Source organism: Rhinolophus sinicus, chromosome 18, assembly GCF_057876585.1.
Source record: "Rhinolophus sinicus isolate RSI-liver-muscle chromosome 18, RSI-T2T, whole genome shotgun sequence".
Lineage (NCBI taxonomy): Eukaryota > Metazoa > Chordata > Mammalia > Chiroptera > Rhinolophidae > Rhinolophus > Rhinolophus sinicus.
Window position 1 is genome coordinate 62,754,284 of NC_142518.1, and position 25,193 is coordinate 62,779,476.

Genomic DNA, 25,193 nt, shown 5'->3' on the forward strand with positions numbered 1-25,193 from the left:
TAGGGACCATGATAAATTTCAATTTCTTATGTCAGAGTTGAGACACTACAGAAAATTATGTCTTTATCTGTCCTTATCTGCAATGGAGTGAGCTTTTTAAATCAAGTCATCAACTGTAGTTTTATATTTCTAGATATTGCAATTAGTACTGAATAACTTATAGTCTGCATACATTGTAAAATACACCCAATATACTTGCTTCAACTGGATTCTAGATTTCTGTCCTGGGGGCAGTACGAGTGCTCAGTATGGTTGGGAGGGTATAAAAAGCAATCTTTCTTTCTTTTATTTTTCTTTTAAGATTTTATTGGAGAAGGGAAACAGGACTTTACTTCTGGGACTTTTTCCAAGTCAAGTTGTTGTCCTTTCAATCTTAGTTGTGGAGGGCGCAGCTCAGCTCCAGGTCCAGTTGCCATTGTTAGTTGCAGGGGTCGCAGCCCACCATCCCTTGTGGGAGTTGAACCGGCAACCTTGTGGTTGAGAGCCCGCACTCCAACCAACTGAGCCATCTGGCCACCCAGGAGCTGAGTGTCAGCTTATTGACTTCATTCTAGTTGGGGAGGGCGCAGCTCGCTGGCCCATGTGGGAATTGAACTGGCAGCCCCTTTGCCCAGAGCTTGCGCTCTAACCAACTGAGCCACCCGTCCGCCCCTAAAAAGCAATCTTGAGCTTGAGCCTCAGTGTTGCCTGAGAAAGGCTTCTTCCACTTCTCAGTAAACCATTGTTCTGTAGCAGTGGTTCTCCACCTTGAGCAAGCATCAGGAGTAGTTACAACCATAAATTGCTGGTCCCCATCCCCAGAGTTAGTGATCCCATAGGTCTGGGGTGGGGTCCAAGAATTTACTTTTCTAATGAGTTCCCAGATGATGTTGATGCTACTGGTTTGGGCCACAGACCTTGAGAACCAGTGATTTATGCTTCAATCTTGTGTTACAGTATCAACATTCCTACCTATCATAGTAGCCAACATTTTATTTTTGAACTCCTTATGGGGGCAGAGAGAGAGGAGAAGAAGGATAGAGGGAGAAAGAGAGAGAAAATAGTGTTTCTCTAGAAGCCACAAAACGTTTGATCTTGAATACAGACAATTAATGCTGGAAAGAAAAAATAAAGGAAAAAACGAATGTCAAACTGCCCCTCTTCCTTCTAACCTCTTGAGTGTCCTCATGCTGCATCATAATTATTTTATCCCCCTAGCAACAGGCTCCTCTGGGACTCCTATTTTCACGATTTTCAACCTTCTCAGGACTCTTACTAGGACTCCTCTGCCCATTGGCCTAAAAAATAGTCTCAGTTAAGACTTTTAACTGCTTAGTTTGTAATAAATAGGCCCTCTGCCTGACACTTAAGTTTCATGATTGTATCCTCTTTATTTTTTCCAGAACAATTGTAATTTTCACTGAATTAAATCAAAGTACCATAAACAGCACAATTTAAAGCAGTCTTGGATGTGTAGGTGGGTGACTGATTTCAAGTGAACAGCTATAAATCATGCTCTTATATCAAACAATTCCCTAGATCAAGGAAGAAATAACCCTAATAATTGTAATAGCACTAGGTGTAAAAAGAATACAAGTAAAATTTAGAATCTTAAAAACAATTTGTAAGCGTTAAATTTAAGGAAGTCATAGATTATTTTATCTTCCCAAATGCCAAAGCAGATACTGAGGGTTGTATATATAAATTTGTTCAGAATTCCTATTATTCTAAGGTTGCTGTTGGGTATATTGTGCTGTAATGATGTCTGCTGATTTCTCTCTCTGATAGATTAAATACAATATATTTTGCTTAGAGCTGATGTCCTTTTATCCTTCCACCACTACCCCACTGATTATCTAGAGTCTTTAGAGAAAATAGCTCATTGTACTGGTTGATTACATGCCTCAATTGAATAGTAGCTTGCTGCCAATTAGCATTACAATGCCATATTGATTTTTTTCTCATTTCCACCATGAAAATTAAAGCAGAATTTGTTTAAAATGAGCTTCCATATATACTATGGATGTGATTGGTTCTAAATATTTCAGCTATTTTTAAAATGTCTTTTCTTCAGTGACCTATGTTTCTTACTGATATTTTCTTAGAAATTTAGGTCTCTACTTTGTAAGCTTTCCCTTAGGTAGACATGAAATGTAGCTTAAAGACTGTCAGATAGAAATAATAGTCACCGTTTAAATATGTATAGATTTTAATTATTGCTTCATAGGATTCTGCTATGTATTAATTTACATTTATGAAGTTCTTGGGCAGTCTGAAACTGCTGATTATCTTAAGCGCACAAATCAGTAAATTTATTTAAATTTGAATTAACAAATGTATAGTTAGTGTTGACTATATGTAAGCCACTCTGCTAAGTATTATGGAAGACAGAAAGATACATGAGATAAAGCAACTGTCTTCAGAGAATTTTTAATCTAGAAAGGTGGGTGAGACGCATGTGGCAAGAATCATATATCAAGCAATAAGATACATGGGTGTTCAAAGGAAAAATAAATGCTATTTGGATGGAGGACTTATGGAGATAAACATTAATGGAAGAATTGACAGTCAGTTTGAGCTTTGAAGTGTTTGGAGAGATGGAGTTGGGGTTACCTTTTGGGAAGAAAGAATAAATGAGGTAAAGCAGGGAAGTGCAGGGAGGACTCCAGGAAAGAGAATTTGACTGGTTTTTACTGGAAACGCGGTATAAGGCCTGAGGCTGTAAAGGTAGGTTGAGACTAGATCAGAATCAGGATTTGAAACACGTCAGATAGTCCAGAAGAAATTTTTGGAAGGAAGACTGGTCAACTGCAATCTAGTCCGGCATTCTGTAAAATGAATAAAAGAAAAAAATGAAGCTGCAAAGACCCTAGTTGGAAGGCTATTGGCATATTAAAGGAAAAGTAACTAGGGCTAAATTAGAATGATAGCAGAGACAATGCAAAGGGGAAGGGGGTATGTGTGGGAGTCATTCTAGAAGTAGAATATTCATGACTGGATGACAGAAAATCAAACTAAGCTCTATGTGATCAGTCTTGCAGCATTCTACCCCAGATGGGACTTCATCTCCTGCTACTCTCCCAAGCCTGCTTATTCAGCTGTAACCACACAGGTCTCCTTGCAGTTCCTAGAATATTCCAAGCACACTAGCTATGACCTCAATACCCGATTTGCCCTTAGCGGTATTCGTTCTACTGGGAAAATTCTCCCTTCTTTCAAGGCTCTGCTCAAATACCACCTGATCAAAGAATCTTTCCCTGACCACACATTAAAAAACAACACCCTTGCACTTCTTATTCTATTTACCAAGGTTTAGTTTTCTTCTTAGCACCAAAGCACTGACATTTGATTATACATTTGTCTTTTCCTCATCTGGGTCCCTCTTTCTAGACACTAAGCTATATGAGGGTAAAGGCGTAGTTTTGTTGCCTGTTATATCTCTCACCTAGAACATGTCTGGTACTTCATAAGCACTCAATAAATATTTACTGAATGAATGAACAAAATGAATACAAAGGTGAAAGAGATGGGGGAATCAAAAAATTAATGCCTGTATTTCAAATTTCAAGGATGCAAAGGATAGTGGTGTCAATAACAGAATCTGGAAGAATGGAATGGAAGAGGTGTTGATTTATGGAAGCAGAGACACAGAGGAAGATAAATTTGGCTTATAAATTCCAGCTAAGTACATGTTGCTGGTGAAACAATCAAGGCAGGGCGTTGGAATGGGCATCTAAAATATGAAGAGAAGCCTGAGGTTGAGGTGAAGCCCTTTCAGTCATTCTCATAGAGGATGCTTGAAACAGTGGGAGTAGAAGAAAGAATGACAAATAATATAAAAGACAGGATGATCAGATTTGAAAATCAAAATTTCTTTTTAGATACTTAATGTATTAAATATACAAAATTATTTATACTTTTTTTTGTTGTTGTTTATTTCATAGCTGGGTTAACAACTTTGGCCATGAAGGTCTTGGACTCTTATTGGATGTGCTGGAAAAACTTCTGGACAAGAAACAGTAAGAATAACACATAATAAAAAAAATGAAAAAAATCCCTGAAGGGAAAATTTTTAACTACAACATAATGTTTTTTCCTTTTATTCAGGCAAGAAAATATTGACAAGAAGAATCAGTATAAACTTATTCAGTGCCTCAAAGCATTTATGAATAATAAGGTAAGTAGTATTTATTTCTGCCTCTGTCACAAAAGGTGAGATTTTGCACGACTGTATGAAAGTATGAAACAGACAAAATAGAGTGTGTTTATTCATCTTACAAAAAGGTCCTTAGGATGCACATTATCAAGTTTCATTTAAATATTATTTAAAATGTATTTTGCTTCACAAAATATTTATTGGTAGGTTTTTGCAATCATGGAAACATATATAAGTCTTGTTCCCAAATTAGATAATACTTTTTCTTTTTTAATTCTTTTATGGTAGTAGGAAAATTTAAATGTGATATATTGAATACCATTTTCTTACTGAATGTTTCTATTTTCTTTGAAGAGGAAAATTCAAAGCTATGGTTTGATTTGTTTGCTAAAAACATTATCAGATTAAGATTTCTCTTTCTTGGGGATCCAGTCAAGACAGCAGAGTAGGTAAACGCTGTGCTCACCTCCTCTCATGAATGTATCAACATTACAACTAAACTGCAGAAGAACCATCTTTGAGAGTCACCTGAAGACTAGCTGAACCAAAGCCCTACAACTAAAGACATACAGAAGAAGTCACCTTGAGACTGGAAGGAGGAGCAGAGATGCGGAACAGGCAGGTCCCACACCTGCGTGTGAACACTGAAAATCGGGAGAGATACTTCAGCTGTGGAGGCCCCCCTGGAGGAGTAAGGGGTCCCAGCCCCACACCAGGCTTCCCACCCCAGGGTTCCCCACAACTTCTGCGTGTGAAAACCAGTGGAAACTGTGGCTGAGTGAGACGGAGGGCAGAGCGAGACTCTCTTAAAGGCACTGCGCACGGACTTACTCGCTGACCTGATAGACTCACTTGCTTTGAGCTCCAGTGCTGGTACAGTAGCTCGAAAGACACCAGGAACATATAAGGAGGAAATAAATTGTCTGTCTTCAGGATGAAGACTGGAGGGGAAGCTTTCTCCTGGATGGAGGAGCTGGTGGAAACCATTGTTTCTTTGTCTAGCTCTCCCACCTCCCAGCGTGCAGAGACAGGCACACGCCATGTCTGAGTCTCCATCAACCTGGTTAACACCATTCATTCGCCCTGATTCCCTGAGACCCTGCTCCACCCAACTTGTGGGCCCACCCAAGGCACTTCTAGTGCCTTTTTTGTATAAATGGCATATCTTGGTTCATGCTGCGGGCTTCCATAAAATCTCTCAAAGGTTCATAAAACCCAGACAAGCAGCGTCTGGCTTCGGTGTGTCCTGTACCTCTCACTGAGCAGTCCTGAGCCCGGCAGTAGCGGCAGCCAACCTTGGTTCATGGCTTGGCTTCTCCAGACACCTCCAATCCCTGCGCAGGTGGCACTCTTTTAGATTGCTTTGTGTCTCATGCCATCAGATAAGCCAAGAGGGGCGCTTACAAGTACATCCAAGAGCTATGGAGGAAGAAGCAGTCTGAAGTAATGTGGTTTCTTCCCAGGATGCACTGCTGGCAGTACCGCCAGCTCTCTCTGCTCCACAGGGGCCCCCACCCCACCCATCCCGATAAAGAGTGCAGGCTGGGATACAAGGCCAAGCAAGGTTATGTCATATATCGGATTCGTGTACACTGTGGTGGCTGCAAACACCCAGTTCCTAAGGGTGCAAAACCTATGGCAAGCCAGTACATCACAGTGTTAACCAGTCAAAGTTTGCTCAAAGCCTTCAGTCTGTTGCCGAGGAGCGAGCTGGTTGTCACTGTGAGTCTCTCAGAGTCCTGAATTCTTACTGGGTTGGTGAAGATCCCACATACAAAATCTCCGAGGTTATCCTCATTGATCCATTCCATAAAGTTATCAGATGGAATTCTGATACCCAGTGGATCACCAAACCAGTCCACAGGGATAGGGAGATGCAAGGGCCAACACCTGCAGGCCACAAGAGTTCTGGCTTTGGAAAGGGCCACAAGTTCCACCATATTATTGGTGGTTCTCACCATGCAGCTTGGAGAAGGCGCAACACTCTCCGACTCCACCGTTACCGCTAATATGAGTAATGTTTGTAAAATTCTTATCTAATAAACAATTTAGGACAGTCAAAAAAAAAAGAGTTTGGCGGTTTTAAAGAACATGATGGTTTGACTTCGATTATTCTCCACTAAGGTTAAGCTTTAGTTAGTACATGTTAATGTCTTGCACATAGCGGCCCAGAACATGGATAAGTGGTGGATCTTTTAAATTATAGGCATGTGAAACAATAGGTATAAAGTATGCATTCAAAATAAAAAAATATACAGTGATAATATCCATTTCATGTTGGAATCAATTGTCATAAGCAAAGAAGGAAACTTTCATCTGAAATGACTTAAACATCAAATTTGTTATCCCCAAGGAGATTATATTAGGTATTTCAAAAACTTTTCCCTGATACAATGCATCTCAGAATAGGATCATAAAAAGCCACCCATCGCTTCTTAACTTCCACTGCTGTAATATTGCTCTGATGTTTACATTGATGGTTTCCCATCATTTCTCCTGTCTTCGTTTTTATTTTCAGTATGTCCCTACGTATTAGCAGCTACTTTTAAATAAGTGGAAATTTGAAAATTTAAATGATTTTACTCTCAGTCTAATTCATTTTTCTCTTTTAAGATGCATATTCTTATTGAAATTAAAAAAAAAAAAATTGTAACCTGACAGAAAGAATAAAGTAGCCAAAATGTAATAACTTGACTACATAATATTTTCTCATTCTTGGTGGATCACTAAAATATAACAAAGGATTGTTCTCATGCTCATTTTGAAGTTGTCCAGTTAAACCATTATTTAGTATCTTTTGAACAGGTTAACTTCTTAACTATTTAGAGTTTCTTCTCAGAAACATTCATGTGTTACACAGGAAACATTCATAGTTTATACAGGATGTACAAATTTGAGACAATAAAAAAACACAACTGTCACTGCAGCACTATCCTGGCTACATTGTGATGACGATGTTGCACAGTCAAGTGTCCACTACACACAACTGGATTTTAATAGTGTTATTTACAGGGGGCCCCATAGCACTCTAAAGGCGCTTGGATATAATGTGCACTTTCATAACCCTGTGAAAACACAACCATTATATACACTGAAAACACCACAGGGCATGAAATCCACCTCTCACTGCAAACATCAGTCTCATAAGATCAAGCATCCGAGGCCCAGGTAAGGTGCCTGACTTTTCCTCTGTAAGCATACTTTTCATCCAAGAGGGCTGCTATTCTTTTCATAGGCTACTGTTCACTTATTTCAAGTACGGTGCCAGTGTTCAACATTTCTGGAACCCCTTTTTGGGCATTACCTGCACAGTCTGCAGTGAACTCTTCTGGACGACCATGATGGTGGCAAGTCTTCATCCTTTGAGGATGGATTTGATTGGGGAAAATAGGCATAATTATCCATAGCCAAGTGAATCAAACTATGGGTTACTGCCCTGGATCAAACGTGAGGCGCCATTATAAAACCAAGAGACCATTTTTCTTATACAGCTTGTAAATTAAATGCCTGAGCAATAGCAGTCCTGTCGGAGTAAGTACAGATTCTCCTGGCGTGATGACTCTGAGGGGTAAGAACACTCACTTCAACGGTATGTCTAGGTGGTGGTTTGCAGTTTCAAAAATGAGTCATTTGGTCGCTTCCCACATAAGCTAGTATTCCTCTTCAGTTTCAGTCCCTGTCTGTTTCTTATGGATTGCCTATTAAAGTGGCAAGTTGAGACCCAGTGGTTGTTGTGAAGCCCCAGCTTACAGCCAGGGAAGCCCTTCTGAGATCAGTGGCAGCACATCTAGTATCCCGGCCTGTATGGCAATGCCTGGCAATAGGGCTTGGGGTGCCACTGGCACAGGGACATATCCCCCTTACATATCCCCCCCCCTTCTCCTGGCTCCCCCCACTCCACTCTGGTTCAAGCCGTTGTTCCTCAGTCTAGTTGTGTAGGACATAGCTCCCTGGCCCATGCTGGTGTTATGAGCCTTGGGCTCCCCCAGCCCTCTGTCTGAGGCAGGCGGTCATCGGTCGGCTGCTCACAGCAGCTCTCACTGGCTGCTGGCCGCTCACGCTGGCCACCGGCAGCTCATGGCGGCACACGGCAGCTCACGACAACCTCCAACTGCTCATGCCAGCCCAGCTCCAGGAAGAGCTGTTGATCACAATATTAGCTGTAGAGGGGGCAGCTCTCTGGCCTATGTGGGAATTGAACCAGCAATCTAGGCATAAGGAGCATGGCGCTCCAATTACCTTAACCGCCCGGCCGGCCCACGTATTTTTCTTGTACTGCTTCCAAGGATCGTCTCGATAGCGTGCGTCTCGAACCCAGTGAGAACCTACTGGCCTGATGTAGTATTCAGTGATAAACTTGAAATAGCAGCAAGTACATTTAAAAGCCACTAAATGCTTGGCGGGAAATAACCTGAAGATTTTTACCATAATGGTGGGGGGGTCGGAAAGCCATGTACTGCTGAGGCTCCAAAAGCTGCTGGATTTTAAACCTGGTCTCTGGAAAGTCATGAGACACCTGCTTCTTCAACTGGATGCCTCAAGCACCAGTAATGTACTTTCCACATGAGAGACTGGCAGAACAAATGAATCAGCTGAAACACTTTTCCTCAGATGCACTGCCACCCTCAGCAGCATTTTCAAGCTGCTGGGTTGGCCTGGGAAGACTCTTTTATTGTGCTTTCATTCAACTGGGAACAGTCCGACTGGTGCTGACCTGGTGCCAGAAAAAACAGCAACCCTGGAAGTGGGTCTTCACAGGATTTCAAACTACTGTCTCTATGTTGGACACAGTGATACTAAGGCACACGAATTCTTTTCTTCTCTGATCAGGATTTTGGCTAGTGAGTGGCTCCAGCTCTCTACCCATACAATCTGTGGGCAACTCAATGGCTTGGGGACACGTGCGAGAAGGAAAGGGTGACTCAAAAAGTTCCTCTGTCATTTCCACATCATATCTACTGCTGTTTTTCACTGCAGTTTGCTGATCTGACTCTAAAGCTGCACTGTCCCTGTGGAAACTGACACCAGCTGGCAATGAGGGACAGTCCCGAGGAGTGCTGTCCCAGGCCTGGCCCCCTGTAAGAGAACAGTTGTCAGCTCTTGAGGGGCCACAGTCCACAGATACAGACCCCACGGGATTCACCTGAGTGTCGGGTGCCTCCAAGGCACTTTTGTTTGCTTTGCCTTCATCAGTCCGAGTGCCATTTGCAAGCAACACCCGACCTGCATTTCGATGGAAGCTATTATTCCTCGAGAGGCTCCAGGGCTGATGCTGGCTCTGCCGCTCCATGCACTTGGAGTCCAGCCTGGCTACCATGTCGTGAACACGGATTGGTTCCCTCTGTGTTTCACCAACCTCAGGATTTCCCCTTTCCGTGGGTTCTTCACAAGCTCCTGGGGCACAGAAGGGCTCGGAGGCTTGGGGACACACCCCTGGATTGCCCAGAAAACCTCATCATGGCAGGTGCATTAGTGCAGTTTTTTGCACAACTGGCTAGCAGCGCACTGGCTCTTTGCTCAAGGAAGGTAGCCCTCTTCCATGACCGACAGGGACCTCCCAGCATACACGTTGTCCCCACTGTCACCCACATAATGCACACAGCAGTGCTCAATGCCACACACAAATGGCTCAGGCTGGTAGCACCTGCTGTTGACTTCCCTCATCCTTTCTAACTGTATCTTGGCTTTTTAAAGATCCCCTAATTTTTTTCTTCTTATAGTAGTTCTCCCATCAATATCTCAGGAGCTTTTTATTTTCATAAATCCTATCCCATTGCCTCAGTGGTGGGCTGCAAAGAATGCAGTTTTCTCTATGGTATTTCCAAGTTTCACCACAGTCCAGATATCAAGCCACTCTTCTTCTTCACACTGGTGGATTGTTGCAGATGGTGCATTCTTCTTGGTTTTAATACTCAAGCTGCCTCTACAGGACTCTCTCCACTCATACTGCACGGAAATTTGGAGAAAGGATCCCAAAAGGCTTTCGAGATGATGCTTTACCAGGAGCGGTGGAAGGAAAGACACTGGGTTTCATGTAGCTAGCTTTACATTTTTCATTATTGACAGCCTCTTGGTGGCTTGTAGGAGTTCTCAGAGTTTCCTTGCTGCTTTCCAGAGGTTGTACTTTTTCTGGAGTTTCCAATATGGCTTTAGGTGCATAACAGGGGCTCTTATCAACGTCAGTGAAGAAGGGTTGAGCACTCCTATCCAAGCTTCTTGCTGCCCTCTGGCCCAGGGCTGCACAGGGTGATGCAGCAGTGGCAGCAGCAGCAGGAGGCCGTGCTTGCTCCCCAGGGCTGAAGGGACTGAGCACCCTGCACTGCGGAGCCCAAAGCTCCCTGTGAAACTCCTTTGGCTAAAACAGCACGATGTCTCACGCTGGCCCTATCGAGGGTATTCTAATTGATTTTTAAAGCTGTTATTTTAAGTTTGGTAATTGCATGGTAATCATCTGTCTCAGTTTTATACATGTGTTTTCCACTTATTTTCCTTACTCTTTAATCTGTTAGCCACCTTTATACATAGATATCCTTTCTGTTTTCTTTGCTTTTTAATCGTCTCTTTCATTGCCTTTTTTATTGTTTTGTTTTGCTTTGTCTCTGTGTTTCTGTTTTTACCTCTGATAAAGTCACATTTAAGAGCATTAGTTATTTTTCCCTCTGAATTCTTTTCAAAGTTAAATTAGGAACCATGAAAATATTCATATGCTTGGTACTTAACTAAAGGTTAGCTTGAAATGGCAATTTTGCTCCGATGAAATGTTGTCAGATTTCACCATTAGACTGTAAAAAGAAGCAAACATATTTCATAAGAAATCTGAGAAATGCTTTGTGGGACGAAGATCAAAGAAAATATTACCTTCTTAATGTAGTGAAAACCCAAGTTTTGGGCTTTTTTTGGTAACATTTCTTTACCTGTTCATTCATATAATGTGCATTTGCGCACACGTATTCAAACCTAGAAAATAAATGAAAATGATGTCTTCTCTGCCTAGTTGGCTGTGACACTTACTTAAACCCAGGTGCCATTTCTTTGGGTTCAAAGTTTTGTAATGTAGCACAGCTGCCTGAGAGGGGGAGGACAGGAGAGAAGGTATAGCAAAATCTATACAGAGGTTTATTGCTTTAACTGGCATAGAGTACACAAAAGAGCTTTTCAACATTTTACCCATTTTCTTCAACTTAATTTTCCACACAAACATATTGGAGAATTTAACCATGAATTCCACATATCTCCAGGGAGACCCAATGACATAAGTAGAATTACTTTAGAAAATCATATCAGTATGTGCTTTACATGTTCTTCTTTGTTGAAGAAATACTGATTGTTCCCATATTTCTCCCAAATCTTTATGGAATTTTTAGACCGGCTAATGGAAATCATATCTGATCAAGAGGCAAAAACTCCAAGATATAGTCATTTCATATAAAAGAAAAAGACAAATAATTGCTGTTTGAAGACCATTCATATAATTAGGTAGAACCTCATTGTGGAGGTACAAGTTTTTAGAAAATCATTGTAGCTTGTTTTTTGAAATTACAGATATGTTCCAAAGACATTTTGAATGAAGGTCTTTTTTTTTTTTTTTTTTTAAGTTTGGATTGCAAAGGATTCTAGGAGATGAAAGAAGTCTTTTACTATTGGCAAGAGCAATTGACCCCAAACAACCCAACATGATGACTGAAATAGTAAAAATACTTTCTGCTATTTGCATTGTTGGAGAAGAGAACATGTAAGTATTGCTGTTATTATATTAACTGCATGGAAATGACACTTGAGAAATTAACAAGTCATACTTTTTTGTTGTTTCTTTAGATAACTTGCATGCAGATAGTGAGAAATTATAGGAAATTATTAGCATTTTTCTCTTACCTATTTATATTTTAGCTTTTCCTTTTTTGATTCTTTGAAAAATAGGTTTATACAGATAGAATCCTAATGGGAAGTTCTTCAAAGTTGAATTCAAAGAGAATGAATAGAATTTTGTCTAGCTGAAGGTAAAGCAATTATTAGAAAAATAGGAAAAAATAAGAGTAATTTTGCCTAAACACACACACACACACTATGTACACGCACATACCAAAATTTGACTTCTTCAACTAACTGAATTAACTAGATGCTTTTATTTTGTACTGTTATTTTATAGTAGTAGCTTCATTTATCTGCCTATAGTAAGTGAAAAGATGAAGTAATTATTCATAGAATGTAATAAACTAATCTGTTAAAAAGAAAGAATGAAAAGGCTGATGGTAATTTTTCTGTACATGTATGTGCCAGTTCCAGCAAGTTGTTGCTTCCCATGCATTAGATCGTTACTTCTTATGGAAATAATATTGAATCAGAAGCAAAATTTAAGATTTGATGTCGTTAATGTGTTAGCTAGTAAGAAACCATTGTGATAAAGAATGAAATACTTACTTACTAAGTATGTGGACTAAATTATTTTGTCTGAACACTTTGTTTCCAAGCAATAATTTCAATTTGAATTAGAACAGGGCCATACAAAGATTTAAAAATATTCCAGTATGTTGGTTTTTCTCATACCTGCTAGAATAAAATGAGATAGTACTGGCTAGTGTCCTTTGAAACCAAAAGGCAAACACTAAGCAAAAATATTGTTATATAGCATTAAGTCTTATCTCAATGAGAACAAACTGAGTGAGATAACATAAGCAAAATAAGTTTTCCTTAGGTTTTATAGAAAAATTAGTTTATATGTGAGTAAGGAATATTTTTCTAGTCAATTAGATTTTTCAATACTTAATTCTTATAATACAACCTGCCCTGGTTTACTTGTTATGATTTAATTATAATTTCAGATATATTTTGGTAAGGGTAGGATACTACATACAGATTAGTTTGATACAGACACTAGCACAGAGATAGTTTTCAATATTTCTGTTCTTGTAAATAAGTTTCTTGTGCTAGTTATTTATAGAGGCTTCTCTTATTACCTAGTAGGCTTTCTCTTTCAGGTTTTTTTTTCCTTGTTCCATTTTTCAAAGAATGTCTATATTTAAAAATGTTTTACTCTTTCCAGCACTTTATTATAAAATTACAGTCAGGTTACACTTGAATAAACTTTTAATAATTGTAGGTGCCATTTTGTGTTTAAGAGATATTAATATCTGTTACATGAAATGTTGAAACCTGCCTGAATTTTTAAATTTCAGTATTTGTTAATTTTACCTATCTTTTAAAAACTGTCATCTGGAAAACTTATTTTCCTCAAGATTTTTAAATTGAATTTTCATTTTGATGCCGTAAAATTATTTAAAGCTGTGAATATTTGATTTGTAGAAGTACTCGCAGGCAGACAGGAACACAAGTCTTAGATTGTAATGGTCTCTATAAATATCAAGCACCAGGAAATAAAACAGGAAAAACTGAAAGAGATAACCCATATTTATAATGTGTGTATAAGACGTATTTCTCATTCCTGTTCAATTTTTTTCTCCATAGTCTAGATAAACTTTTAGGGGCTATAACTACAGCAGCAGAAAGAAATAACAGAGAACGATTTTCACCAATTGTGGAAGGATTAGAAAATCATGAAGCTTTGCAATTACAGGTGAGTCAGTTTTGTCTTAAGTCGTTTCCAGGGTTACATTTAGAATGCTCCTGTTGTATGACACCAACTCCGTTTGAGCTAACACTTGAATGGAACATAAAAATGAAATTCTTCCTGTTGCTTGGTCGTTCATAAAACCTAGAAGTTTTGTCTGTGCAAAAAACAATTTGTTTAAAATTAGAAAAAGTACTTTGAATTATTATAAACATGATTATGATTATGATTAATATTTCGGTATTTAGTAAGGAACATAATAAACTACAGAAATGGAAGCCTTAGCACTAATCAGGGCCAGAGGGCAAACGGTTCAGCCAATGGCATCATGTGCACTAGTGTTAATGAAGTCTGTGGGCTTTTGTAGAAATGTAAGAAAACTGAGCACATCTCTCTTTGTCCCGTTCACACAACATTCAGAAGTCTGACTTACCAGAATAGGGGTGATGGAATTTCAGCTCTTAGGTTGGGGTCTGATAGCTCTGTGTAGACCCAGCCTAAATGTTGTCTTTAGATAATGACAAAACTCACCGTCTTTTCTTAGATAATTTCAGGAAAGCACTCATTTTATGAAAGATAACTTTGTTCTTGAGTGTTGAGAACTCATATTTATTGAAGGTACTTGCGGTGTGAGATGCTGGATGAAACATTTTAATTTACTTATATTATCTGATTTAATTCTCACAGCAACCCAGCTACATAGGTACTATTATTTAGTAGTGAGTGTTTAAATATTAAAATATCTGATCTAAAGCAAATATTTTCTTTTCCTCTTTTTATTGTGTTGTGAATTATTGGTGTCTCTTTTTCACCAGAGTTTGCAGCTACAGAAGATAGATAAATTGGCTTGTCCAAAGAAAATACTGTAGTGTTACAAAACTATAATTCCTCTCCAAATATTTAAGGAGATTTAATTGTTACTTCTCCAACTATGATGAGGAGTTTGGATAAACTTTTATGGTGTGCCTTTTATATCCAGTGTATTATATTTTTTAATAATTGAGGTATTTCCTTCCATTGTTTTCCTTTTTATATTACACGTCTTATTATAAAATTTGTCTCCATAAAATTTGATATCTCTACTGAAAGGTTTGAAAACTCTTTTTTAGATGACTTCTTGGACTTCGTGTGCTTGTTCCTCTGGATGGCCTTACCTAACTAAATTTCATTGACCTTTAGTCATATATATATGAGTTTGTGCTTGTCTTGCAAAGTTTGTTTAGGAGGAATTAGGTGTTTCAGACATATTCAGAGTTTTCATTACTCAGATCACTCACTCACTCACTCAAAATCACACAGCTGTTGAGGAGTAGAGCTGTGATCTGAAGCCAGGTCTTTGTGATGCCAATATTTGCATACTGCATTTTCTAACCTTTACAATGACTCCTCTGTCATAGCTTAGTTCTCCCTAAACAATGGGAAGGGAATGACATTTTCTAGCCTTCAGGAAGCTGGACTGAATGGAATGATAAAATGGCAAGTTAACAAGTAAACGTTATGTAAGCACCATAGACATCTTACTAGGTATTCAAAAAGTTGTTGAATAGTGATTATAGAGGCAAACATATGCAAAACACAGTTTGAAATTTCCTTTTCTGATGAGATACAAAAATTCGTAATTTGTTATATACAGAGCCTATTGCTCTCACAGTAATTGTTAAGTAGGTTTATTTGGATTATTTCATGTGAATGAAAACAATACCATCTAAAAGTTCAAAAATATATTCAGAAGGCAGAATGAAAAACAAAAGTTTCAATCTGTTGTTTAAAAAATATAATTAGTGCTGTATTTTAACAGAATGACTTTTCTATTTCTGTAGTATCCTGAGAGTTCTCAAAATGTTATTACAGTCTCAGGAAGTAATTCTGTTAAAATACAGGACTAATTATATTTTTAAATAACAACTATATACCTTTTTTTTTTTCTTTTTTGGGTTTTAAAGTATGTTATTAACTTCTCACATAGGTTTTCTAGCTCATCTTTAAAGTGAAATTTTATACCTGAGATAGAATTTTCATTATCTTCAGTAGTTCGAAAAATAGATAAAACAATAAATCACGTTATGTTCTTATACTCTCTCTTCATTGACTTCCCTCCAGCTTGGTAGCAATCTCAAGTTTCCCCCATACTACAGCACCTTCTTTTGATCTTATTTAATCTTGAACTAGCCTCTCATCTTCCTTTTTCATTTCATAGTCAAAATCTCTAAAAGAGTCATTGGGACTTGTTTTCTCTGTTTCCTAAATTACCTTTCACAACTCATCTTTTTCACAGTTCTCAAAAAGGTCAACAGTGATCCCCTAATTTCAAAATCCAATGGCTTATATCCAATCCTTATCACTTGGCACTACTGATCACTTACTTCCCTCCTTGAACATTTTATTGCCTTTGGCTTGTCAGGTATCATTCCCTCCTTGCTCTTTGACTGCCTTTCACTGCTCTTTATCTTCTTCATATGTTTTTCCTTTTCTTACTTCTTGGGTGTTTGGTTCTCTATGCTCTACCCTTGGTCCTCTTCTATTGCCACTTATGTATATACATACATATGTACATATACACACACACATATACACTCATGCATATACATATATACACATATTTTTTATTTTTCTCGTGAATGTTCTCAGTTTCTTCTCTAGCTTTAACATCACTGTGTTCTAGGAATTCGCCAGCTTTATAAGTCCAGCTCATAGCTCTGTCTATTCAAACCTGCATGTCCAAATGCCTAACTAGATATCTTGTGGACATCATTAAATATGAAACTAAAAACAGCATTTATAAGCCATGTGCCAATGTTCTAAATACTTTTACATGTTACTTCATTTTTAAACCGTGCAGCAATTCTATGAGAGGTAGCAGTAGTATCCCCATGTTACAGATGAGTAAACTGAGGCTCATAGAGGTTAGGTAACTTTCCTAGTGTCACAAAGTGAATAGGAGGCAAAGCCCTGATTAGATACTAGGTTGTCTGGCTCCAGACACATGCTCTTCACCACTACATGGTACCTCTTATTAAAACTGAGCTCACTCTCTCTTCCCCTTAACATGATTCCCCCAAAAAGAAGTCTACTCTTCTTCCTGACTTTCTAGTTTTAGCTGATAGATGTCTCATCTTCTACCTAATCTTTAATTTTCCTCAAGACTTCATTCTTTGTTCTCTGCATCCAGGCAATCATCAAGTCTTACAGAACAGACTGTGAATCTATCCCAGTCTCTCTACCCCCACTGACTTTATCTTCTCCTACCAGTGTTATGCCAACAGTGTCCTAATAGTACCCCATACTGATACATTCTTCCCCTCCAGACAAATGCTGTGTACTGTTGTCAATTTTCCTGAAAAGATAAATCCGATTCTAACGTAGTAGCATTCCTAGAAAGCTATGCTCACGACCCATTGCTACCTGATGCAGGGGAAGAGCCTAATCATGATGTGTATGACCATGTTTAGTGTGGCCCCAACTTTGAGCCTGTCACTCTCCCAAATGTACCATGTTTTAGTCATGCTAAACCTGGTGTTCCCTAAATATGCTGTAGACTTTTAAATGCCCTCAAATATTTTATCATGTAGCACACTTTGCTTGAAATACCAACCCTTCTGCACCCATAACCCTTTCCTCCAGGCAAGGTTTATTGAGAACACAAAGGAAGGCAAATTTAGGTATGTCTTGCATAAGTCTAGGAGGGCTTCAGTGAGGAGGTGATGCTTTAACTGGGTCTTGAAGGATAAATAGGAAACACTATTACGGTAGGTTGGGAGGCAGGAAAATGACTTCCAGTTGGTCAAGACTGAGGCCAGCGCAGTCTGCTAGTCACTTCACAAAAGAAGACAAAGTGAGGTAATAGCAACATATAGTTGAAACTGATTTCTACATAGCCCAGCAGGGAAAGCTAGGGTACACTGAGCATTAATAATATTCGGTTATGGAAAGAAAGTAGTATAGATAACTTCCAATGATGTGTTATAAAGAGCCCAATCTTTACAGGCTGCTTTTACTCATGTCCTAAAGTATTTCAGGAGCTGTGTGTAGAAGTGTGTTGAGCATGATTTAATACATTTTAAAAATGTTTTCTAACATGCTGAAGATAATAATACAAAATCTGTGCATATTGCCATTAGATGGGGTACACAAAAACATAGCAGAAAATATATGCTTCACTGATGTGTAATAGGTTCACTTGACCTACTTGATAGATTTTGTCAATTTGGAATATAACTGAGAACCAAAAAAGAAAGCAAAAATAAAATAAAAATAATCTGAGTAGCCTACAAAATGTCACCAAATCCATAAGGCTTATGATACCAAAGACCTTTTGGCCTTTAATCAGAGCCTATTAGCTCTTTCTTCCTTATGGTGTCTCAATGAGCCCAATTACCCATTTCCATCCACAGCAGACTAGAAGCACAGGTTGGAAGGTTGGAAGAGTATTATTTATTCCAGATCAATGAACTGAAGTGAGATGACCAAGAAGTGACAAGTGACAGACGAAAAGCAAGGGAGGAGGAGATAGAAACATAATAAAAGATTGGAACTAGAATGCAAAATTGCAGCATTTGGTTTCATCTAATGTCAGAGCAAGAAGCCCTAAACACGTCAGTAGTTCCTGAGGGTATCTCTGTGTTACATCATAGCTCACTAACTCACATATTTCATCATGCCCCCAAGGTAGAAAGAAAATAGTAACTTATATGTAGCATATTTAGCTTCAGAATGTGGGAATTATATCATTCATTTCAGAAAGAATTTCATGCAAAAGCTTGTTGAAGCTTAAATGGGCAGACCCTCAGCTGTATGGACTGATTGACGCTTTGTAGCTCGATTCTTTCCACAGCGGTTCTCAAGTGTTAAGATTTTACTCTAAGCATACTTGTAAATTAGCTATTAGTGCACTCATGCCTTCTCCTATGAGGGAGTAGCTTTGGATAAATCATTTATCATGTGTTGTAGAGGTACATTTATAATAAAACAAGGCACTGGAGCTTATGAATAAAGAGAAAATTTGGGGAAAAGTGAGTGCGTTAAATATTGTGTTGAATGAATGCCTGCTATTACTTAAGAAACTTGTTCTACTTATTGACAGTTTTATATTAGTACCCGTTTAAAAGTAGAATTAGTGCAACGGAGGTGGATTGTATAGAAATATTTGGACAATATTGGCATTTTTCAAGTCCTCGTATTGGCTTCTCCAGCACCATTTGACACTATCTGATCAGTCCTTTATCAACTCTCTCCCCTCCCTCAATTTCTATGATGCTAAGCTCTCCTCATTTTTCTTTCACCTCAAGTTGCATTTAAAATCTCCTGTCTCTGTGCTTGGCCCTTAAATATACTGATTCCTAGAGGTTGATCCTCAGTCCTTTGCTTTGCTCATCTGTACATTGTCCTTGGGCAGCCACATTTATCCTTATGACTTCAACTAACACTTCTCTGTGACGAGTCTCTCAGAACTCTTTTTTCCAACCTCCTCCTGACGCGCAGACCCCGTATGTCCAGCTGCCTTTGACTGGCTTTCAAAATCAGTATTGTCCTTAACTCTACTTACCTTCCTTTTCATCATCCTTCTTCCTACTCCAATCCCCTCTCCAACCTTAACCTGCCTTTCTCTTCCATTCCCAGTGCTGGTTAACCCTTACATACTCCACCAAGTAGCATAAACCAGAAATGCAATAACCGTCTTCAGGTCTACTCCTATGTTGTCCACCGTTCCTTCAGTCACCGGATCCTACCAGTTCTACTTCCTTTGTGTTGCACTTTCCTTCCTTAACATGCTTTTCCTCCCTCACCACCCCTGCTGTCATTTCTTTGTACTATTGTTTCAAGACACTCTTTTATCATTTCCCTGAACTCTTAAAGACGTATTGTCTATCTACCCTTCATTCTAGCTTCCTTTAAAAACATCTTCTGTTAAGTTATACTTCTGAAATGCAGTTCTTGTATCACTGCTTAAAATCCTGTAAAGGCTTCCCATGGCCTCTAGGATTCAAGTCTAGTTATCGTCCACACAAAATACTTCATACTCTGACCACTGCTTTGTCTCTAGCCTCATATTCCACTACTCTTCTGCATAATTTTTCTGGCCCAGGCGTACTGTGCTCAGTTTCCTGAACATTTTATGCTGTTCCATACCTCTACTGCCATGCCTTCGTACATGGTTTCGTCCTACCTGGGATCCTTTTCCATTTCTTGACTTAATTAACTTGCTCTGTACATTTGTATCTTTCTTCGTTGGTACTTATTTTGACTTAAACCATCTTTTTTCCTAACTCCTGCTGGGCTAGGATAAAGAAAGACCTTGTTAATGTCAACAAAGTACTTAATAAGGTCAAGTGTGTGACAGTGTCAATAAAAATTTAAAAGCACAATTTGTCACAGCTAATGGCAATATGGATAATCTGTCTGAGAATGCCCTGGGGTTGGCAATTATTGTTACTCTCTAGCTCTATGAATTGTGATCAAACTGCTAGTTATTTGTATCGTTTTCAGAGCCGGTAAGTTAAACTAAAAAGCTCTAGCATTTTCCCAGTAATTTTGAGAAGATACTTCATGTTGAAGTATTTCCTCTCTCTACCACTCAGGTAGAAAACTGAATGCAATTTCTTTTTGTAATTATATAGCCCATGCCAATAAAATTTGAAATATTTAAATACGATTCACCCATTATGTTTTAACCAATTTGTTGGGAACAGTAATGGGGTTACACAGAAAACCCTAAACAAATACCAAGCCTTGCCTTTAGAAAGTTTACAGTCTACTTTGTGATATCTCACTCTCTCTATACCACACCCCACACCCCAGGATGAAGATAATAGCACCCGATGACTAAAGAATGCAGGTGATTATTATAGAAAGAGAATATACCATTACGGTAAAGGAAGGATCATAATGTAGAAAAACTGATAGTAATTTAGTTTTGATACATAATTTTTCATGGCACAAATGATTGGATGTTTTATCACATGCACAGAGTTGGTGGCTTTTATCTATATACATTTATGCATTTGTTCAATAGCTTGTGTAGATATCATAAAGAAATCACCTTATAATGGAAGGAGATTATTGAATAAAACTGCAAATACAGAAACTAATTGTGCTGGTTAAAAGTCAGAATTGTGGTCCTAGCTTAGCATATTTATTAATAATGGAGAAAATTTACTGATTTTCTGTGATTTTAAAATTTTAATTCTCGTGGAAGCTGTATTTAAAACAAATAGAAACTTAAAAACCATTTTGAAACTTAAGTTTCAAACCCATTTTGAAATTTAAACCCATTGTAAAGAAACTAAGCACAGAAGGAATCTGGATAATGGACTTTGTGATAGTCAGTACAAGGGCATTTTTTTTTTCTTTAGTACAAGGAAAAATGCTATTCAGCAATGCCAGATTTATACATTGTGGTGGGTAGAAAGAATGCGAGACCAAAAGTCATGAGGTCTGAGTTCTAGTCCAATCTTTGTGTCTTATTAGCTATATGATCTTAGGCAAATCATCCAATTTTTCTAGTTTTTCCATATGTTTACCTTTAAATGAGCATATTGGACCAGAGTATTTTGTTCTCTCTAGCTTTAAAATCCCATGGTTCTTTAATTTCTGTCTCTGGAGTTGACATTTTTTTGGAAAGCAGATTGAGAGGTTCAATCATGCTGTTAAAGTTTTATATACTTGGAAGTTGAGTGTACCGATTTTGAAACTTTCATTATTCACTTTTGTACTTTTTTGAAGATTAGATTTTAGAGATTAGGCCAGAAGGCTTTTTCCTTTAGTCTCCAGTGCAGTGCTATCCAATCACACTTTCTGCAGTGCCCTGTATTCATGCTGCCCAGTATGGTAGCTGCTAGCCATATGTGATTGTTGAACATTTGAACTGTGGCTAGTGAGACTGAGCAACTGGAATTTTAGTTTTATTTAATTGTAATTAATTGAAATTTAAATGGCTCCCTATTGAAGAGCACAGCGAGAGAGAGAGAGAGAGAGAGAGAGAGAGAGAGAGAGAGAGAGAGAGAGAGGGAGGGAGGGAGGGAGGGAGGGAGGGAGGGAGGGAGGGAGGGAGGGAGGGAGGGAGAATTTGCTTGCACATATATGCAGAGTAGGGAGAGGGGTGGCAGAAGTAGAGAGAAGAGACCATTATTTTGGATGATGGGATGCTGCCCATACTTCACTGTTCAGGATATGTATGGAAAATGGAATGTAACATATTTCAGGAGCTATTTTCTACATTTTTTATTTTTACATTCCATTATGTATTATGATAACCACTTTATTATTTTTTATTGAGGTATCATTTACATATATGCTAACCGCTTTATGTAGTAGATAACAGATTGGTAAAATAATTGTATGTTTTTCTAATTAACCTTTAGTTCAAAGCTGTATTTTTCCAGTATGTTAAATATGGTCAACTAGTTAAATTTTACTGCCTTACCTATCCTTAAAGTCTTTTGTTGTGTGGATCAATGAATGGAGTTTGTGAGGCATCTGGAATGTGCTAGACATTATTCTATATTTGGAGTAAAGTGATATGGTTTAAAATCATGAGTTTACTCCTTGCTGTGTGTCCTTGTATAAGTTGTTTATCTGCTTTGAGCCTCAGCTTCATCATCTGTGAAATAAGGATAAAGAGCAAGACTTGTATGATTTTTATGAGGATGAGATTAGATGGTGAGTTACGTGAAGTACCTAATATTGTCCGGTAACTGATAATGGTAATAATAATAGCAACAACAATAACTCTGGGTTTTGTATTTATGAGTTCAGAATCCACGCAATGGATATTTCATGTTTATAATTAATAATATATTCTGCCCTTTAAACTAATTACATTTTTAAAATTTAATTTTGTAGTTATAAATAGTGTCAGTTATTTTGATTTTGAATTGATTTTGTTCCTGTCCTCTGAAAAGGGAAGTAATTGTGTAGTAGTATAAAGGAATGGAGATATTTAAGATGACTGGTGTTTTCCACATTTATACAATACAAATATTTCTATAAAAGAGCATCGCTTTAACAGATTATGTCATATAATGACATGATACTATGACTCGTCATCGTATGTTATTTGTAATTAATTAGATATCTATTAGAATTTGATAAATAGTATGTTGACCAACCAGTGCCGTTACCTCTTTCACTACTGGGTTCATGGTCTCTTAATTATTTTATACTATAGTCAACAAATGCAACTGTTTTTTAATTTTGTTATATATTCACACATTGTATGTAAAGTGAGTATTTAATAGCATTGCAACATATATCTTATTAAATGTGAAGTTATTTTGATGCTGATAGAATCATTAATTTTATTGACTCTGTTTCTATCATCTCCTGATCTAAGTACTTTTATTTGTATAAAGGAACAATGCCAAGACTCATTAACTTGTTTCTTATAGAAATGTTCTCTTTACTTGTAGGGTATTAATACAAGCCATTAAGCTAGAATTTCTTCTGGCAAAAACAATCCTAGCAGATGGCAACTTTTCTCTCTATTAATTTTGGATTGGACATGTACTTTGGCTTGTTCCGTCATGTCATAGTTGTAACATAACAAGGATCATTCAGGCAAATACAATGATAATATAGCTATGGACATGTAGGACATAGAAACTTATATCCCAGTCTGTGGGATATAAGACTTTAACGTTTTCTTATTGTAAATTGAAAGGTTAAGTAATCTACTAAAGAATAAGTGTCATAATAATTTATATGGTATGTCTTTTAAAGTAATGCCAAGTCTATGACTTTATCAGTTATGTAAGTGTTTTAGCTTGATATTTGAGCATTTGTAGGAATTAGGCTACATTGTTCAATTATCATTAAATATCTGGTAATGCTAGAAACAACCTTAATCATCCACTTTATAGCATGTAACTTTTGATTTTTGAACCTGGATGTGAGATAAATGGGCTAATCTACCCCTCCAAAGACCTTGAATGCAAAAGTATAGATATACAAATAAAGGCAATATACCTTTTAATATTTTCTCTCTACTTGAAAAGAATAATTATCATAGTAATAGCCCTGGATAAGTCAAACCAAAATACGTTTGAAACATTTTTTTTGATTGTGTTTTTCTCATACTATTTTTGTGTGTGTGTGAGTCCTGTAAACTTTATTGGCATAAGCAGACAGCAGGCCAAGTAGATGAAGTAGAGCCCGTCTAAACTATTAGCCAATTACCTTAGATTTGAGTGGCATTTTCCAAAGATGCTATTCACGAATAATGTATGGAACGTCTGGCAATTAGCGTTTGGTTGATTCCCTTTTACCTTGCAATTACCGGAAAATAAGTCCCATTTTATTGTAAGGGTCTTCAATATCAGTAAGAAAAGCGAAACCTGTTTTCCAGTGTCAATATAATTAATGAATCACCTGCACTTGAAAACAATTGGATACCAGAGGGTAAGGGGGTAGGGGAGTGGTAGATGAGGATAAACGGGGTCTAATATATAGTGATGGAAAGAGAACTGACTCTGGGTGGTGAACACACAATGTGATACGTAGATGATGTATTACAGAATTGTACACCTGAAATCTATGTAACTTTACTAACCATTATCACCCCAAAAAACTTTAATTAAAAAAAAAAGAAAACAAGTCCTTATATTTACTTTATCATTTATATACATTAGTATTGGTGTCACAGTACCTTCTAGTTGATCATAATGCACTTAATTCATTTTTGTACATAGTAAATTAATTCATCTTAATCATATATTGTAATATTCTAAATTTTGTGCAAATCCATCCCAATAATAGGAGAAGAGTATATGTCAGTGTAATGATTTCTCCAAGTTAGCCTTGTTGCCTTAATATCAGGGTACTTTTGTAACTTTATTTGATTTATTTTAGAAAGGTATTTGTAACCGTATAAAATTGAGGTCAGTTGTACTCTGAGGACAGCTGGATATGCAAGATACATTTCATGATCTTTTGAAAGGGCTCCCTATGCATACTTTTGGAACTTGGAGTTTCTCAGAAAGAGTTTAATATTTCTTCATATTGTTTAGCAAAGCGTAACAGTACTTGACCATCCTTCATGTCTTTATTTAAATTATTCTGGACTTTAGAAACTTTATTATTAATTTTGTTGTTTATACTGTAAAATCATAATCATCCTTAAACTTGTACAAATATTTGCATTTTTTCTTAATTTTTATAATGTGGATAAATGCCTTTTGTAAATGGAATAATAATTGAATGCATTAATTAAGCATTTCTTTAATTAAAACTTTTTTTAAACAATGTTTGCTTTCTAATTGCAGGTGGCCTGCATGCAGTTAATAAATGCCCTTGTCACTTCGCCTTATGATCTTGATTTTCGAATACATTTAAGGAATGAATTCCTCCGTTCAGGACTAAAAACGATGTTACCAGTAAGTTGAGTGTACACATTTATTATGCTATTGAACTTCAACGGTTTTCTTTCTTTAGATAAAAGTACTTGCAACAGAGTAAATAAATGTGCCTTGCTGTTTTCTATTGTAAAGCATTAGACATTTT

At 37.5% G+C, this 25,193-nt stretch overlaps 1 protein-coding gene and 2 pseudogenes across 3 annotated transcripts in view; 2 read left to right on the forward strand and 1 right to left on the reverse strand.

Annotated features, from left to right (window-relative positions):
• The window catches only part of DIAPH2 (diaphanous related formin 2), an 832,169-nt gene that overhangs the window by 204,780 nt on the left and 602,196 nt on the right, over window positions 1–25,193 (forward strand). For all 3 annotated transcript variants that reach the window (XM_019756670.3, XM_019756672.3, XM_019756671.3), the window contains 5 exons: window positions 3,924–3,998; window positions 4,087–4,156; window positions 11,731–11,867; window positions 13,598–13,706; window positions 24,956–25,066. In XM_019756670.3, coding sequence (XP_019612229.2) covers window positions 3,924–3,998; window positions 4,087–4,156; window positions 11,731–11,867; window positions 13,598–13,706; window positions 24,956–25,066 — 502 coding nt within the window. The remainder of the gene's footprint in view (window positions 1–3,923; window positions 3,999–4,086; window positions 4,157–11,730; window positions 11,868–13,597; window positions 13,707–24,955; window positions 25,067–25,193) is intronic.
• LOC109460874 (large ribosomal subunit protein eL15 pseudogene) lies at window positions 5,537–6,204 on the forward strand (annotated as a pseudogene).
• On the reverse strand, window positions 7,786–10,294 carry LOC109460876 (F-box only protein 34-like; annotated as a pseudogene).